The following is an 18,556-nucleotide window of genomic DNA, read 5'->3' on the forward strand; positions in this document are numbered from 1 at the left end:
GGCAGAAGGAATTGGGAAGAAGGGCAAGACCTGCCAGAGCCACATGCTCAAGTGGGCCAGTGTCTCTTCACTGTGGTGGTGGAATTTTGTTAGATTTATAATCTAGTCAAGGGGAAAATATCTTTATCATATTGAGTATGTTTTTCCATTTAATTTATTTTAGTTCAGTATGATGTCTTTAAATAAATGAATCAACATTTTGAAATTTTGAGTTCAAGGACTTTGTACATGTTTTGTGAAGCTTATACCTAAGCATTTTATTTTCTGTGTAATAATTATAAATGGTTCTTGGTTTTAATTTTGGTCTTAGCAAGCTCATTGCTGGCATTCAAAAATGTGATTTTATTTATGTGTTTTTTCATAAAATTCTTTGTGTGTATTCATTGAAAACTTATTTTTTTCCATTATGCTCATGTGTAAATACCATGTGTAAATAAGTGCAGGTGCCCTCAGAGTCCAGAAAAAAGGTGTCTGGTCCCCTGAAACTGGAGTTAATATAGGTTGAGTGGTTGGTTATAAGTTGTACAATTTGGGTGATGGGACCCATACTCAGGTCTTCTGCAAGAGCATCAAGCTTTCTTACCTGCTTGAGCCATTTCTCCAGCTCTATTGCTTGAAATTTTATATTGAATATCATGTCATCTTCTAATACAGTCATTTTCATTTTTTCTGGAATAAACTATATGCATATACCCTGTGTCACTGTGGAGTACTCATTGTTGCCAGAAGCCGCAACTATGCTAACAGCAGCAGTGAGACAATATGTCTTTGTTGTATAAGTGTACATAGGTGTGTGTTGTAGGGCATGCATGTGGGTACACATGTGTTTACTTGTGTACATATATAAGGAGGCCAGAGATAGAAGTTGGGCATCTTCTTGTCTTCTTCAGTTGTTCCCCACTTTCTTTTGTATTTTTGAAGTTTTTCAGGTTGGACTGTAGATGACTAATTTTCTTCTTTCCCAAAGTAAGTGTTTAACGCCATAAAATTTGTTCTCAGCATGGCTTCAACTCATCCCACTAATGTGATTTTTTATTTTTTGATTTTCATCAAGGCTTTCTCTATAAACCACAGGCCGTTTAGACTTGCACTGTGTAGGTGTTAGCTGTTTACAATTGTCCTTCCTGCCTTTCTGTTTGTGACCGCTCTTTCGGCTTGACTATGATCATGGAACATGTTCTGTATGATTTCAATTCTTCTAAATTTCATGAGGCTTGCTTCATGGTCTAGAATGTGTTTGTGAATTATCCACAGGCACTTGGTGGAGACTGATACATGTATGTGTGTATGTGGATAGATTCTGTTTATTGGTTGTGTTTGCCAGATCAACTATACCTTTGTTATAGTTTGACCATTTTTTAATTCTATCATCTGGGGGAAGGGAGTGTTAAATTCCATAACTATAATTGATAATCTAGTCCCTCTTCAGCCCTGTTTTTGCTTTGTAATTGTTGCAAATTTATGGACAAATCCACTATTTGTCCATAAATCCTTGAGATTGTAATATTTTATTGCTATGTTGATAACTTAGCTATATATAATATTCTATGTGCAATGATCTTTTTTGATCTTAATTTTTTTTATCTTAAATCAGCATAGTCAATCCTGACTTCTTAATGTTAGTGAGTAAATGATTCATTTGTTCATTTTTTACTTTAATTTTTCCATTGAATAATCGTTATTATGGACCAATAATTATTACATAATTAGAGCATTTTTCAAATCTTGTTTTCCAATATCTATGTTTTAATTTGAATCATTAGATCATGCATTAAGATAATTATTAATATGACAGAATATGTCTGATGTGTTAAAATGGGTTTTCTTGTTGATTCTTCAGCTTTTGTTCTTGTCTATTGGCTTCTCTCTATAGATTATTGAATGCCAGCTAGAAATCCATCTTGATTTACTTACAGTTTTAGAGTGTGTCTCTTTGTATGGTTTTCCTAGTGGTTGCACTGGGGATAGAAATCCAATCACGTGCTGTGTGACACCATTTTTGTCAACAGTCGGCTGATAATTGGGCAGTGGTCCCACAAGGTGGCATCCTTTAATGTCTTCCAGGTCAACTTAGTTTTTGCAAATACATTCCATGATGCTTCTGCAATGACAAAGTCACCTAACAAGTCATTTACTGTCATCAGCAGATACATGCTAGTGCACACGTGTGACGTCAGTTTCAAAGTCTGTGTTTTACCACTTTGCATCAGTCGGGCATGCCTTGATTCCCTTCCAGGCCTTTTGCTCTTCCTTTCTTTAAAATATCATTTTCTGGAGTAACATGTGGTATTATAAATTTTGTTCTGATCATCAAATATGTTTCTGAAGCCCATAAGAAAATGTCTAGTGCATTATACATATGTTAATGTCTGGGGCTCTTCATTTTTTTAAAAAAATTCTTTCGTGTACCTCATGGTTCTTTCATCTCCATTTTCTTTATGTTTTAATTACTTGTCAAGGGTAGATATTTTAGTGACATTTTCCCTTAAGTTTTCAATTCATCTGAGTGTGTATTTTCACCTTCATTTTTTAATGGCAGTTATCACATAAAATTTTGTGGCTGAGAAAACTTTTGCAGTTAGAATTCGAAAGATACTGAATTCTTGCAATCTGCATAATTCAATTTGTGCCTCCAAGTTTCCCACTGGGGAATTTCTTGGAATGGCTAAGAGGATGAAGAGCTTCCACAGATGAGCCACCTAGTGTGTATGAGTGGGGAGGATTCTCTGGCCTGCTGGAGCATTGCCCTGCTTCTTTGATCTTTCAGAATTTACCCCAATATCTGCCTCCAGGTTTGTTTTTGTTAATAAGACCTTTTAAGATTCGTGTTACACTGGCCTCATGCTAAGAGCTACCTGTCAGAGCTACCTGTCAGACACTCGTAGTGGGGTCCTTTATGCTGGTGCTCCTTGGAAATGTGTGGTCTTCCTGTGAGAGAAATGTCTCAGGAAGCAGGAAAGAAAGCATCAGTCAGGATCCTGGGTCATTCCTGTCCAGGAGTCAGTGCAACTTCTCTTGAATGAACAAGTAGAAAAGCACCCTTGAAGACTTTCTCTTTAATCTATAGATTATTTCTAAGAGCACTGTTTAATTGATGATTGCCTAACACTTTTTCTTCTTTCTGTTTTGATTTCTAATTCAAATTTGCTGTGTTCATACAAGTTCATCTGTTGGTCACATGAGGTTGAGTGTTGACAGGTGCTCGTGAATCTACTACCCCTTTGCTATTCAGCAGATTTCTATAATGCTAGATACATACCTTGCTGAATTGAAGTGTCAGTCTACAACTTCATTTATTCCTCTCTCTAATTTTCTAGTATCAACAGTAAATTAAGTAGGTAAAATAATTCATTATTCCAAATAACTTTGAATATTCTAAGTTCAGTGGAAGTGTTAATTGATGTTAACCAGGAAAAGCTCACAAGCAGCATATTAAAATTTTTGGATTCTTTTGTTGTATTTAAATGGAGAGTTTAATATTTTTAAGACTGGGGGGAAAGAAGCTAAATTTCATAAAAGTGTAGAATCTCCTTATATTTGGCAGAATTGGGAAATGTTTGAAAGTTATTCTTAAGAAGAATAACAAATTATATATATTTCTTTATTACAATAGTGTTTTTTTTCAGGCAAGATATGCATGCATAAATCCTTTATAATCTTAAGAATGAAAATGACTCAAATATTAGTAATGTGTTGGTAAACATTCTCTGCTGGCCATAAAGTTCATGAGCAACTTGAACTAAATAAATAATAAGTGCAAATGAATTTACAAACTGAAATCTATTATGTAGGTGTATGTTCTTAACTGACTGAGTGCAGATGTTCATAAATGTCACTCAATTGTGCTTTGGTGTGCCCATCCATGTGGGAAAGATGTGAGCTTGCTGGTTTAGACAGGTTGAATTTAAGGATGGCTTCATTGTATTCTTGCTTCCAGTTACATTAAAATATTCTTAAATATTAAATCATTAGGTTTTTCACATTTCTAGGAAAACAGCTAATAAAATATTAGATACACTAGTTTAGTATCAGTTATTAAACACTTTGGGTGTTAGAGAGAATAACGCAGGTTAAAGACTCAGTATGTTAATACTTTTGTCAACCATAACATTTTAATTTAATTTTATTTTAAAGATTTAGTGTGTGTGTGTGTGTGTGTGTGTGTGTGTGTGTGTGTGTGTGTGTGCTGGGGGAGGGTGTGCCCACCCAAATGGTGGCTATTGGCAGAGGCCAGAAGAGGGCATTGGATCACCTAGAGCTGGAGTCACAGTTGGTTGCATGCTACATGATGTAGACACTGGGAGCTGAGCTTGGCTTCTCAGCTGCTGCAGCAATCCCTTAACCCCTGAGCCACCTGTCCTGTCAATCCTAGTTTCTTCCTGTAAAGACAAGACAAGATGACTGTTTGTTTCTTAACACTGTGACACATGCTGACACACTTACATCGGAAGCATCCTTGCCGTTACCGTTCATTGGCTCAAATCATGCTCCCAGCACAGAGTGCTGTCCACTTTGACTTGTGTTTGTGGAAATTCTAATTTGTCTGCTGTGTAGATGTTCAGTTAGATGTTTGACTGTGGTTTTGAATCTGGTTAAGCTGTTTGTTGACTTGACCAGCACGTTTCCAAAATTCGGAGCCACTATTTTTGAAGCCAGTAAACAAGTTAGTACCAGGATTTGGGCCTGTGGCTGCAGCCATGGTCATTGTAACAGGCTGCTAAGAATGTCTACTTTGTTGCTTATTTTTGGCCTTTAAACTGTTCATTTGTCCTGTGAACTAGATTATGTGCTTCTGACTGTCAGTTAGCTGAACGCATTTCAAGTCAATTTACTAAAATAGTCACTGTTAAGCGGTATATTTGGACAGAGTTGACACCTTTGACATTTTCTAAAATGGCAAAAATGGCTGTATTTAAGGGTATGATTTATGAATGTTGTGTGCCTCCAGACCTTCCATCTCATTCTGGATTTTAGCTTAGCTACTGAAACTCCTTCCACAAACTGCTGAAGGGGCAGCTAATTAGTGCTGCATGATCTGACAGTTCATGACAGATGGACAGATAGACATGTATTCAAACACAAAATCTTAGTATTGATTGAAAAACTATGACCTTATTGCTTCTTACAACCTCCCCATCTCACAGGAGTAGAGCCGAGGGAAACACAGAGGAAGTAGGGAAAGTAGTGAAGAAGAAATAGGATGGATGGGGCAGATTTGCCTTTATGAAGCATGCATCTCTTGGCATAAATATGAGACTCAACTTGCTATGATTAAAAAAGTATTTTGAACCTTCAGTTGTCTTCTAGATTGCTGGCCTCTATTAAAAACTTCTTAAAATAATAGATAGGTTTAATTCCTCAAGCAAAAGAAAAATTATGTCATCTTAAAGATTTTCCTTATTTATTATATAGATGAGACTTGGCTGTGGCGAGAAAAGGCAGCAGATCGCATGTGCTGCAAGTTTTAAATGTACCAGGCTAAGGTTTACTTAATTGGAACCTCCAGGCAATAAAGGAGCCCTTTTTAAAATTCTGTGATTCTTAATATGCTAAATAATGCAAAGCTTCCCTCTTGAAGCATGGGACACACATCTGGCAGCTTAACATTTAAATTACAGGGGGAAAAACGCCTCACTTCAGCTGTAATTTTCTCTAAGAAAAGAATAGGAAATGTAATACAACTGAATTTAATTTCTGCTTAGATCTCCATCTTGTCTAATCGCAGGCATTTTTTCCTTTGTATTTATATTTTACACGCACTTTCTGTACGTTTTATTAATCTTTAATTTGAGATGCTTCTCAGCATCAGAGTGTTTGAGAAAACGTGGTGTGCTTTACTTAGCGAATTGTTTTGAAAAATCTGTTGGATTTTAAGCAATAAAAACAATAGGATAAAAATAAAGAGGAAATGGAATTTCAGAGACCCATAAAAATGTTTCTGACAAGAAGCGAGCATTTTTCAGTGGGCTTCCCTCTCAAGATTTCTTTTTATTTATTTATTTATTTTCTCCAGTATTAATGTTTTCTCTGTTTTGTCATTCTCTGGCTGTTTTTCATGCAAAAGTTATTATGAGCGGCATTCTTTCTTTGTATTTCTCCAAAGGACAGTGTCAGATCCTTGATTAATTTTGCAAAGGTCATTTGGAAAAACCATTAAAAAACATGCCAAGTAAAAAGATTAGCATACAGGGAGAAAATATACTTTCATAAACATATGCATTTATATACAGAGAGGGTACTGTAATATTATACAATTTTGACAAGTGTTTTCCTTGTGTTCCTCATGTATTATTAAAAACATGACTGTTCCATTTATTTTGTCTGGGTGACACCAGCTGACATACTCTAAAGGCATCTGCGGGTTAATGTTCTCAACAGAAGAAGATGTGATCATTAAGTAGAATGCCGTTCTATAAAATAAAGGGGACTTTCAAAATAATTAACCTAAATTTATATTATTAACACATAAAATGGACCATAGGTAGCCCAGACAAGGACATGTATTCATTTCAATCTTTTAATTAAGATATTAAACAATTTTTCCATTTCTGGTTTTAATTATCATAGGGTAGCTGGTGCTGTACTAGATCTTCTAATATAATTCACCATCAAACTAGAGAGAAAAGCTGAAGCTACTGCTTGGGGTGTGGGTATCAAGAAAAATGACCGAGATTCTTGAGAGCAGAGGCATCTGCGTCCGAGTCCTCACAGGTGATCTGTGTTCTTCTATGTGGGCACAGCATTCCAGCTGTGGTCCAGCTGTGAATGACTGACATGCCATCACAGCAGAGGTGCTCCCCTGGGCTGAGAGACTGAACTCATCTTTCAGAGCAGCTGACAAAACTGGGTTCTACAGGTCAGAGCTGGCAGTGGGGAGGGGCCAGTATGACATTTTTCCCTGCCTGGGGCCCAGAGTTGAGCAGGACACAGTCAGACTCAGACTAACTTAGACTTAGGCATTGCTGGGTGGCTGCTTCCTGCAGCTATTGTGGACCTGTAGTACAACAGTAGCAATACTAGGGTGGTAGCAGGGGGAGGTGAAGTCCAGCAGGAGAAGTCATGCTGATAACTTATTGTGAACTTGAGAGCAATTTCAAGCCAAGTCACCCAAAGTTTTCATGTTATACATAAAGGCCACCTCCTGGAAAGCATACTCCAAATCATCCCTAGATTGCTTTAAACAAGCTGGTAGACCAATGGTTCCCAACCTTCCTAATGCTGTAACCCTTTCATATGGTTCCTCATGTCATGGTGACCCCTAACTATAACATTATTTTTGCTGCTACTTCATAACTGTAAATTTTGCTACTGTTATGAATCATAATGTAAATATCTTACATGCATTGGACCCCAAAGGGGTCATAACCCAGAGGTTGAGAAACACTGCTGTAAACCATTAGCACACAAGTTATTCTTTGAGATTGGTTACAACCAAGTTAGGCAGGGCTGAGTAACCTCACGATTTTTCACAGACCACTACAATAAAATATAAATTGAAGACTAAAAAGTTTAAACATAGAAGAAAGTGAATGAACTACTCACTACAAAATATAATAAAACCTTTCAGAGGAATATAACAGAATCCAGTGTCTTCTACATTATCTCTAAAGGAAATTGTAGTTAATAGACATGTTAAGAAACAGGAAATTATAAACTATATCTGTAAGAAAGGGAAATGTGAATAAAGATAAATCCAATATATTTCTGTTATTAAATTTACTGATGAACATTATTTAAGAAGTCAATATAAATATATTCACAAAATTCAAGCAAAAGCAAAAGAAATTTGGTCTTTATAAATGAATAATTTGGGTATTTTGTTACAGAAAGGAAGTCATCAAAAACAAACAACAACAAACAACCAAATAACCGAACACAAAACTGAAATTCTAAGGCTTCAATAAGACGTTCATCAGATAAGCTTAACAGTGCATCAGAATGGTGAAAAGAAGAGATTATGGACCTGGAGACAGAACAATAGAAGTCAGCCAGTCTATAATGTAGAAAAGAAGAAGTGGGAGGAAACTAGTGAGAGTGGAGAACCAACCCTTCAGGTGACATCACACAGCTGTCTGTGTGTGGTAGAGACTGAGGAGGAAAAGAACAGTATGAGGGAAGAAAAATATACTTAAAAAGTAGGCACAAATTGGACTCTCTGTGTTATTTTTTTTAAAGAGGGGGGATGGGGTTGGATCTGGGAGGAATTGGGTGAAGGAGTTGGGGAGGGAAAATAATAAAATCACACTGTGTGAAGTTATCAAAGACTTGATAATAATATTTTTAAAAGTAGTTACTGAAAAATTTCTAAATTTGAAGAAAAAAAATCAACTCACAGGATTGAACATCTTCACTTAAACTGAAAGCCAAAAGTGCAAAATGGAGCCATGTACTGATAACACCATGGCTGCCATGCCGTACCTCTAGGGTGAACTGAAAAGCCTGCCAGTGAGAAGTAGGGAAAAATCAACATATTCTAGAAAGAAAACAGTGCTATCAACAAAATGGAGGACATAACGTCACAGGGATTGGGACAGCATGCACAAAACCCATTCAAACCCAAGTCAGAACAAAGCTCAATCCCAGCTGTGGCCATGAAGTCATTGCCAGTTGGTAGCTGCTGGGAGATGGAGACACAGCTTTCCCTAAAAGTGTAGCCCCTTGTAACCATGCTCCAGCGAAGGACCACGCACCCAAGAATACTTGAGCAATGCAAGTTGAAGGGTTAATCTACACAACTTAGGGTGGGCAGAGAATGGGAGTAGCGGTGGGCGGAGTCAGTCCAAAATGGGATAACATCATCACCCCACCCCCAGGCTCAGGGAACTCTGGGAGAGGAAGCAGAAAGATTGTAAGAGCCAGAGGGGACCGAGGACAACAAGGCCTTCTGGACGTTAGCAGGACTGACACACGTATGAGCTCACGGAGACCATGGAAGCCTGCGCAAAGCTTACACAGGTTCAGGCCAGACAGGGTTCCAGTGCTGAGTGCGGAAAATGGACACAAGCCCCCATCTCTAACACAGAAATGATCTCCAATTGATACCACTTGCAAAGGAAAAATTAATTTTCCCCAATTGAATGTTACTGAGTATATGAATCACATTTAAGGGCAGGCCCAGTGCCCAGGAGTAGACGGCCAACACAAAATGAACCCAGTGGTATTTTTGTCAATGTTTTGTCTCATATAACTTTATTTGAGCATTTTTTTAAATTGTGATACAGTAATGCTTTATGTTTGACTTGTGGGGTGGTACATAGGGGCTAGGATTTGTCAAATCCTCTAAACTATGCAGATAAAATATGTACAGTTTATGATATTTAAATCGTAAGTCAATAATTTGAATTTCAAAGCACTAATTAGATTCAAGTGTTCTGAAGTTAGCCAGGCATAATGCATGGCATGCAGACACAAAGTTGCCACTGACTCTCAATCAAATTGATGAAGTTGTAAGGAAAGAGGTAAGCTGGTCCTTGACTTTCGCCCTAAACATACAACACAGGGCTGGAGTGCAGAGCTCTGCACACGTGTGGAAGGAGTTTGTGATGAACCATAGCACCCACCTCTGATCTTAAAGTATCCATTCGTGTTTTGTTGACATAAACAATGACCGGAGGACTTTTTAACAGAGTTAGGGACCTTGCCCAACCACAATTTTCTTTAAGCTGTCACAGAAAGTTGAGATGGACCATAACACTGGGATACAATGTTCTTTATTTCTGCCTCTTCTTCTGTCTTTTCTGTATCTTAAAGCCATCATTGTTGATGCCCCAGTGGGCTGGTGTGTGCAGGGATGAGGAGGAGAGACCCACTGTGTCTGGTGGTGTATGGTCTCTGAAGTTGCTGGCCCTTCCCTGGCTGACTCTTTTCTAAGGGACACTTGTAAGCTCCTTAAAACATTCCCTTCCATATTCTTTAAATTCCCAGGGCCCTGGCCTCTCTTACCACTCCCTTTCTAAAACCAGGCACCCACCAGTCCACAGCTACTGGTTCTTTTGTCTATGACTCTACATGGTGAAAGAAGATATCAGAGTTGAATTGAGACACACAGAAAAACACAGACCTGAGGAAGTGGAGTCCAGGCCGGGCGGTGGTGGCGCACACCTTTAATCCCAGCACTCGGGAGGCAGAGGCAGGCAGATCTCTGTGAGTTCAAGGCCAGCCTGGGCTATGGAGTGAGTTCCAGGAAAGACGTCAAAGCTATACAGAGAAACCCTGTCTCAAAAAACAAACAAACAAACAAAAAAAGAAGAAGCTGAGTCCAAAAAAGAAATGCTATCAATTCAATCCAAGCAGTAATACAAAGAATCCGAAGAAATGAAGTATAAAAGCAAGCTGAATAAAAAGAAATAAATTGTGTTTTATAACACTGGAAAATTCCTCTAGTAAAATACATTGTCAAAAGGAATTAATAAGAAAATTCTGATTATACAGAGTGTACAGTACGTGCACATGAGAGAATGTTAAATAAAAGTTGCATACCTATAGAGTAATCAGGAAATAACAACAAATAGAATAAAAATAAATCTGAAGAGGCAATGCCAGCAGCCAGAAACCTAACATTTAAAATTTTAAAAGGATTAAATCTTTTAAGAAGTGCATTTTAATGATAAAATGTATAATTATTTGCTAATGTATAATAGCAATATAACCTACACACAGCAAATGACAGATATGTTGTACCTAAAACCTGATAAGGATTTTACACATATGAGAGATACATAAAAGGTCACTGATAGAGGTCACCTTCTCTGGTTATAACACTAATTACTAATTAAGAAATGGCCTACTTGTGGCAAAGATTTGGGGAAATGGATTTTATTATATAGTGCTTGCATGTACATAGTGCATGTGTATGGTATGCATGAACGTGTGCATGCTGGCATGGATGTGGCTTCATTTGTGTGTGCACGTGCCCAGGCATTTGTGTGTGCATATGCCCAGGCGTTTGTGTGCATGTGGAGGTCCAATGTTAATGTCGGGACCCTTTCCTGGTTGTTCTTCACCTTATTCTTTTAGGTGGAGTCTCTCAATTGAACCAAATCTCCTTTACAGCTAGTCTAACCAGTCAGCTTGCCCAAACAGTCCCTTTTCTCTGTTCCGATCACAGGTAGGCAAACAAGCCCGCCTGCATTTGCACAGATTCTGGGGACTTGAAGTGCAGGATTCTCACTTGCGTGGCAAGTGCCTTGTCCACTTAGCGACAGCTCAGGTCGATCCCAAAACACACTTTGAAAAGTCAGCCTACTGATGGGTATTGTAGTTGCTACCTATAATTCCAACATCTGAGACCCGCTTAGGCAGGATGGTGACTGAGAAGGCATCCTGGACTACAAAGTAAGACTCTGTTACAAATTACAGGAAAACTATTTAGCATCATCTATTAATATTTAAGACAGCACTATCTTTGTGCCAGCAGTTCCATCAAACAAACATTGCCAAAATGGTTGTATTGTCTGAATCTTTTGATAAAAAATAAAAATAAGTAAGGAATAAATAAGTGAATGCTCACTGGAAGAGAAACTTCAGTAAGCTACTTTTCATAGTGCTATGATGCTATACTAAATGAAGAATACATTGGAGCTCGAGTTTCTGACTTAAAAGGAATTCCATCAGATATCGGTGAGTGAGAAGGAATATCGAAAGAGGCATACAATATTTTTTGTCCTTCATGTTCAGGAAGAAAAGTACATCAGTGCATATGTACATACCTTCATATACATACCTAGGGTCTGAAACACAAGTTGGCAAACATAGCATGGCTTACACGAATAGGTAGAGTCAGATAAACCTTGGCTATGATATGAAACTTGACTATGATATGATGGCTACCAAGGGAAAGAGGTCAACTTAAGGGAGAAGATCGATTCATGTATTGGAAAGATGGCTAATTTCTCATTGAATTAAAAATGGAAGTTTATGTGAAAATATATGCTGTGATTGTATTTAAGCTCAAAATATCTGTCTGCCTGTCTGTATATCACTTATCTCTCTATCATCTGTCCATTATAGGAAAGGCAGTTTGTGTGAGAACCAAGAAAATTTTAGAATTTTAGGTTCCTATTTCTTAATAAATACTTTACTTCCTTAGCATGAACATTGTTTTTATATTTTCTGAAATATGATTTTATTATTTTTATGAATTTTTATGAATTGAATATTACTTTTATTGTTTATGGTATTTAGGATATGTATGTATGTATGTATGTATGTGCATGTTTGTATATATATGGAGAGCAGAAGAGGGTGTTGGATCCCCTGGTGACTGTGGGTCTCTTGATATAGGTGCTGGAAGCCAAGCTATGGTTCTCTAGGAGAGCGAGCAGAGGACCTTAACCAGTGAGCTACCTCTCCAGCCCCAATATTACATTTTAACTTAAGGAACTCAAAAGTTGTTCCTGGTAGGCATAATTTCCAAGGCATTGTCTAAATGTCTGTGTCTATACTTTTACAACTTTCAAATGTTAGAAGAAAGGTTATCTGGATGAACCTAACCTAAAAAGAAGTAGAAAGCTATCTTAGGCTGTTGATAGCAAAGCAGTTGGAGATTCAAAGCAAGAAAAGACATGACTTGGTTCTGCAATGAGGGATCAGGGTTTAAAACTACTTGCTGTGGGATGGTCTGTAGGTCAAATTGCTCTGATTAGTCAATAAATAAAACACTGATTGGCCAGTGGCCAGGCAGGAAGTATAGGCGGGACTAACAGAGAGGAGAATTAAGAGAACAGGAAGCTGAGTGAGAGAGTCACTGCCAGCCGCTGTCATGACAAGCAGCATGTGAAGACGCCGGTAAGCCACGAGCCACGTGGCAATATGTAGATTTATGGAAATGGACTAATTTAAGTTATAAGAACAGTTAGCAAGAAGCCTGCCACGGCCATACAGTTTGTAAGCAATATAAGTCTCTGTGTTTACTTGGTTGGGTCTGAGTGGCTGTGGGACTGGCAGGTGACAGAGATTTGTCCTGACTGTGGGCCAGGCAGGAAAACTCTAGCTACAACTACTGGTTGCTTTTTCAGAGGGCTAGAGTTTGGTTGCTAGCACCCATGCCAGGTGCTCACAACCATCTGTAACTCCAGTTCCACAGGATCAGATGCCTTCTTTTGGCCTCTGTTGATACATGCATTCATGTACATGCACAGGCACACGCACAAATGAAATAAAACTTGAAACAGAAAAAGAAAAAAAATAATAAAAGGAAGATGTACCTTGATGCTCTTGGCTTTAAAGCAGAGAGGATCACCTGAAATGTGTCAGGCATGGTAAATCCTGCCCACACCAGCAAGCCTACAAGAGTCCCTATAGAACCACGGTCTTGGCTACTGCATTGATCTTAGCCTTGTGAGGCTTTCAGGAGTGAAGCCAGCAGAACCAGGCTGTGCTCAGACATCCAAGCCACAAAAATAAATGTGATATAATATATGAGCGTCATTTTAAGCCACAAATTTGAGGTAATTTGTTCCAGCAGCAAAAAATAACATGTCCAATGTTTTAAAATGTTATATGTAAGTAGAAAACATTGTGTGGTTTTTCAAGTAAGATACACCAGAAGGATTAAATACATGGGCTTTGAGGTAAAATAAAACTAAGATCAAATTTTAGATTTTTTACTAATTTGCTTTTTGATTCAAAGGAAATTCTTTGATCTGAATCTCAATTTCTCAATCTGCCAAAACTCTAGAATGGTATAATGATAATAATTTAAAGGTTTGGTGTGTGTGTGTGTGTGTGTGTGTGTGTGTGTGTGTGTGTGTGTGCAATAGTAACCAACACAATTCAGATGACATTCTTAGAAAATACTAAAAAATGCAAAATGTCTTCTATTAAATATTTCTTGTGCAACTATATAGCAAGAATGCAAATCATAAATCCTCGAAGAGTCATACTTAAAGCTAAATAAACATGTTGCTTCCCACATCTTTCTCTTCTCTTCACCTCTAACTTGATTTTGAACATATCAACTTTGCTGCTTTACTTCCAGTAAAGAAGCTTGTCCAAGGGTTTATGTCATCTCATCTCAGTAGACTGAATGTCCAGTGTTGAGGAAGGGATACTTAGAAGATCTCACTTTTTCTGGTGTCTGTCTGTAACTGGGCATAGTCCACTGAGGTGGGGTCAAAAATATAGTGAAACTGTGTTCCCCTATAGTGAGCCACAGACAGGAGCTTGAGCCTAGCTGGATTGTCCCTGAAGGATCAAAGGTTCCCAAAGCATGCAACCATGTCCTAGAAATTTGACACTACTGATTCCACATTTGAAAACACTGGCCAGGGTAACCCTAAATGGCAGGTGGTGCAGAATTCAACTCTTGGAGGTAAAGGGTAGAGCAAGAATCAAGACTTGAGTCTTCATACCTGTCTCCTTGTGGATGAAGCTATCACTCATTGAACTATCAACTTCAACAAAGCTAATGCTGTTCCAAGATACTCCAAGCTCTAGAAGCTTCTAGAGTAGGATATTTGTTATGAGATCTTGAGTTGAGGCATTGGCACAGGGGTTCGCTGAAGTGAGACATCCAGTTGATGGTGTGGATGACATAACATTGTAGTTAACACCTGCTTTGGGGGTAATTTTGTTATTTATTAATAGTTACTTGTTTTTAGCTTAAGAAATGTCTGCTGGGAAAGTACCCTATGTCAATCATCGCTAGACACTATTGGAAAAACAAAGAACTAAACACATTGTCTATAAGGGCTTTGTGGTGTAGAACAGTGTTCTTGACTGGCCATGCTTCGTCCCTCAGGAGGTGTTTTGGCAATGTCTGGGGATACCTTTCATTGTCCTAATGGAAGAGCATGAGATGAGAATGTAGAGGACGTTTCTAGAATCCAGTGAGTAGAAGCCAAGGATGCCACTAGCAAAGCTAGAGACAGCCCCACAGTAAAGCACTCTGCAGTCCAACATATCAATAGTAGTGAGGCTCAGAAACCTTCATAGTAGATGTTAGAAAAGTGAATCAAGGAAGATGCACGTCTTGCAGGAAGACAACTGCTAGCTTAGGATTCACAAGAGACCATCGATAAGCAGTGTAGAGGAGATGATGTAGAACTGCGGTCCCAGAGATGTACCTGATGATGGAGAATCCTCCCCTGACAAAGGTAGGAGGCAACTCCAAGACAGGGTACTTGTAAAATAAACCCACATTGTGTGGCTTATGGACCAGCCCAACTTTAAGTTCATACAGTGACTGACCTGAAACAGTGGACATGGATCAGAGTGGCACCTCCTTCTTTGAAAGGACTCTTTTAGCCCCAACTTGTCAGACTTTATATAAGCTCTTATATATTGGTGGTGTGAGATGACATCGCCTCTGAAGTGAAAATCTCTATAATCTATTTTTCCCACCTTTGTGTTTTTAACTCTAGGGAGCATTTCTTATAAAACTGATCCTTGCCCTAGGGACTGTGATCTCAACCTCTTCAAAGAAGTCCATGACTTACATGCTAAGGTAAGAGGAAAGACTGGTACCAGAAAGACCATGAAAACGGCAATCACTGATTATTAGCTCTGATTTCTTAAAATGTATTTCCAGGTTGAAAGTAATTTGTTCTTCAAAGCAGGTTGTGAAGTGTGGGACATGCTAAAGTGGCTAATGCCTGACAAATCTACAGAGCCAATAAATTTTTATTACATCCGATTCAGACTTCTCTAAGCTATTGGGAAGTCTAGTTTAAGTTAATCTGTCTGGGTGACATTCCATCTCGAGAAGACAATTAGAAAATGTGTTGATTGTGCTGTGTTTCAGGGACTTGCTTGGCATGATCAGAGCTGCCAGGAAGTATGTGTATAAATCTCATATTTTATTAATTTGTTTATAGTATACAGTGCCAGGGCTATATGCAACACAGGATCAAATACATAGTAACCTGTTACCATGTTGCACTCCCAGACCTAAACAACAACAACAAAATAAAAAATCCCAACAACTCAATAAACTAATTTAAATTAGGTAGCCCAGGTTTTAAAAATAATGACCAAAATGTCTTTACTGGTGTTGTGAATCTAGTTTTTAGATAACCATTTCTAAAACTAAGTGGTTTTTGACCATTATTCAGCAAATGTAGGCTAGGGGAAAGTTGAAGTAGCTGGGCGTGGTGAGATATGCCTATAATATCAGCACTCTGGAGGCAGAGTCGGGAAGATCACTAGTTTAAAGTCAGCCTGAGGAGAATATGTCAGAGGGAGAGAGAGAGAGAGAGAGAGAGAGAGAGAGAGAGAGAGAGAGAGAGACAGAGACAGAGAGAGACATAGAGAGAGAAAGAGAGAAAGACAGAGAGAGACAGAGACACAGAGAGAGAGACACAGAGAGAGAGAGAGAGAGAGAGAGAGAGAGAGAGAGAGAGGGAGGGAGGGAGGGAGAGAGGAGAGAGGGCATAAGGATCAGGATGGCAATAGGAAATTCAAATTAAAGGATTCCTTCCATCCTGGTCTTGTCCTTTGTCTAAAACTTATCTGAGTTATCTTAATTATCTTGATTCTCTCCTTTTGTGTCTAATTAAATCTAGTTGTAAGAGAAACTTCCCATCCACAGTGGGCCAAATGTGTCATGGTCACACTGTAAGGGTTGATTATCACCTACTACATAGCCATCATCCTTGGAGGAAGGACAGCATATATGTAGTTCACACAATATTGAAATTGTATCCTGATGCATATGTTTAGAATATGCTCGCTCCATTAATAGCAACATGATGTGCTGAGGTGAGGTGGTCCAGTGGGCAAAAATGCTGGCCATGTAATCCTGGTGACCTAGAGTGAATCTCCAGAGCCTGCATAAAGTTGTAAAGGACTGACTTCACAAAGTTGTTTTCAGACCTCCACATAGGCACCACAGCACATGCTTTCCCACCAATCACACACCCAAACAATAATAATAAGCAAAACATGTTTAAAAGATAAGCTTTAAGGGATAGCTCTATCGAAACAATTTTGCAGCCTGTTCTTTTTGTTTTTTTTTCGAGAAAGGGTTTCTCTGTGTAGCTTTGGTGCCTGTTCTGGATCTTGCTCTGTAGACCAGACTGGTCTCGAACTCATAGAGATCTGCCTGCCTCTGCCTCCCAAGTACTGGGATTAAAGGCGTGTGCCACCACCGCCCGGCTAAAGCCTGTTCTTAAGACTAGCTTTAATGTCACTTCTGTTTTCTTTCATCTATAAGTAGCAGGTCACCATTTAGCACATAGATGGCACATTTTAATGCACACATGGCCAATTTCAGTATTGAAGATTGTGGCAGTTTTTCTACTTCAGTCTGTGTCATGGGGAGGGGGCGTGGCTGAGAAATCAAAAGACGGGAGTACTCTGCATCAATAGCTGCATTGCTGGAAGAGAGTAAGGATTCTTAGTTCTTACTCTTGTAATAACAAGTGCAGAGCTGCCATCCTCATCACGATTCCTGCTTTACAGGTGAGCAAACGGAACATGGAAGAAGGGACCTAGCCAGAATGACACCCTCCTCAGCAAGAAGGCTGCACAGGCACTGGGCTCTGAAGCCAGACTGCCAGGCTCTAGAACCTGTTTTATATTGATTCAATGGTGCTTAGGAAAAACGATGTGCAAACTTTTCTCCTTTTAGCTAGATACATATTTTCTGCTCCCCAGCTTTGGGTGATCTTAATAAGGAACAATTGTCAGAGGGGGAAATGCCTATGACCTGCTAGGACAGCATGGGTCTAACATCAACATTTTAATGCCTTTTCCAAGGTTCTCATACTTAATTGCTAGCAATAAACTTTGCAGCTGGGAGAAAGTAGGAAAGATGGCCACAAATATAATAAATATAGAAACTCCACAATTTCCCTGTGTTTCCTGAGTTTGTTTATTTAATTAAGCAGTTTTCCCCTTTCTTTTCTTCTTTCCTTTTTTTCTTCCTTCCTTTCCTTTTCTCTTTTCTCTCTCCTGTCTCTCCCTCACTGCTTGTTCCTTCCCTAGTTGGAACAGAAGCTAGATCCTTGCTCTCAGCACGTAAGCCCTCTGCTGTTCAGCTGTATTCTATTTACCTCTACCTCCAGTCTTTTCTTATACTTTGTTTGGAGCCAAGGTCTCAGTAAGTTACCCGGATAGGCTTCGAATTTGCAATCCTCCTGCCTCAACCTCTCAAGTAGTGGTGATTACACTGCTGTGGCACCATGGCTGGCATCATTTTACTTTTGATATTTTATTCCATGAATTGTCAGTCAGTTGCTTGGGACAGTAAGTTCTTCCCTGGGGGTCATGTACATTTGTCTAAATACTGAATCAGACCCATAAGTGGTGTGGGCATGATGGGAATACTCTGAGTAGTCAGAGAGCTGTGTGAAGACAGACTTTGAAACACACTCAAGAGGCAAGCTGCTGAGTGTTGGAAGCAAGGACAGATATCCCATTTGCTAGAAAAAGATACAACACCCTCTTCACAATGAACTACCAGTCTGACACACCAAACTCCTACATAGGCCTACATCTTTATATAGCAACTGGAATTACAATTGATACTCATGGAGTGGCTGTGGGGGAACAAGGCTTACCCTGAACTTTGGAAGGCAACTATTGGTTCTTAAAATATCAAAGACAAGAGAGCCAT

General features: G+C 38.9%; 1 protein-coding gene across 1 annotated transcript in view; it reads left to right on the forward strand.

Annotated features, from left to right (window-relative positions):
- The window catches only part of LOC131910750 (uncharacterized), a 280,595-nt gene that overhangs the window by 125,756 nt on the left and 136,283 nt on the right, over nucleotides 1-18,556 (forward strand). The window contains exon 12 of the mRNA XM_059262637.1: nucleotides 15,363-15,445. Within this exon, the coding sequence (XP_059118620.1) occupies nucleotides 15,363-15,445 (83 nt within the window). The remainder of the gene's footprint in view (nucleotides 1-15,362; nucleotides 15,446-18,556) is intronic.

Source organism: Peromyscus eremicus, chromosome 5 (genome assembly GCF_949786415.1).
Source record: "Peromyscus eremicus chromosome 5, PerEre_H2_v1, whole genome shotgun sequence".
NCBI lineage: Eukaryota > Metazoa > Chordata > Mammalia > Rodentia > Cricetidae > Peromyscus > Peromyscus eremicus.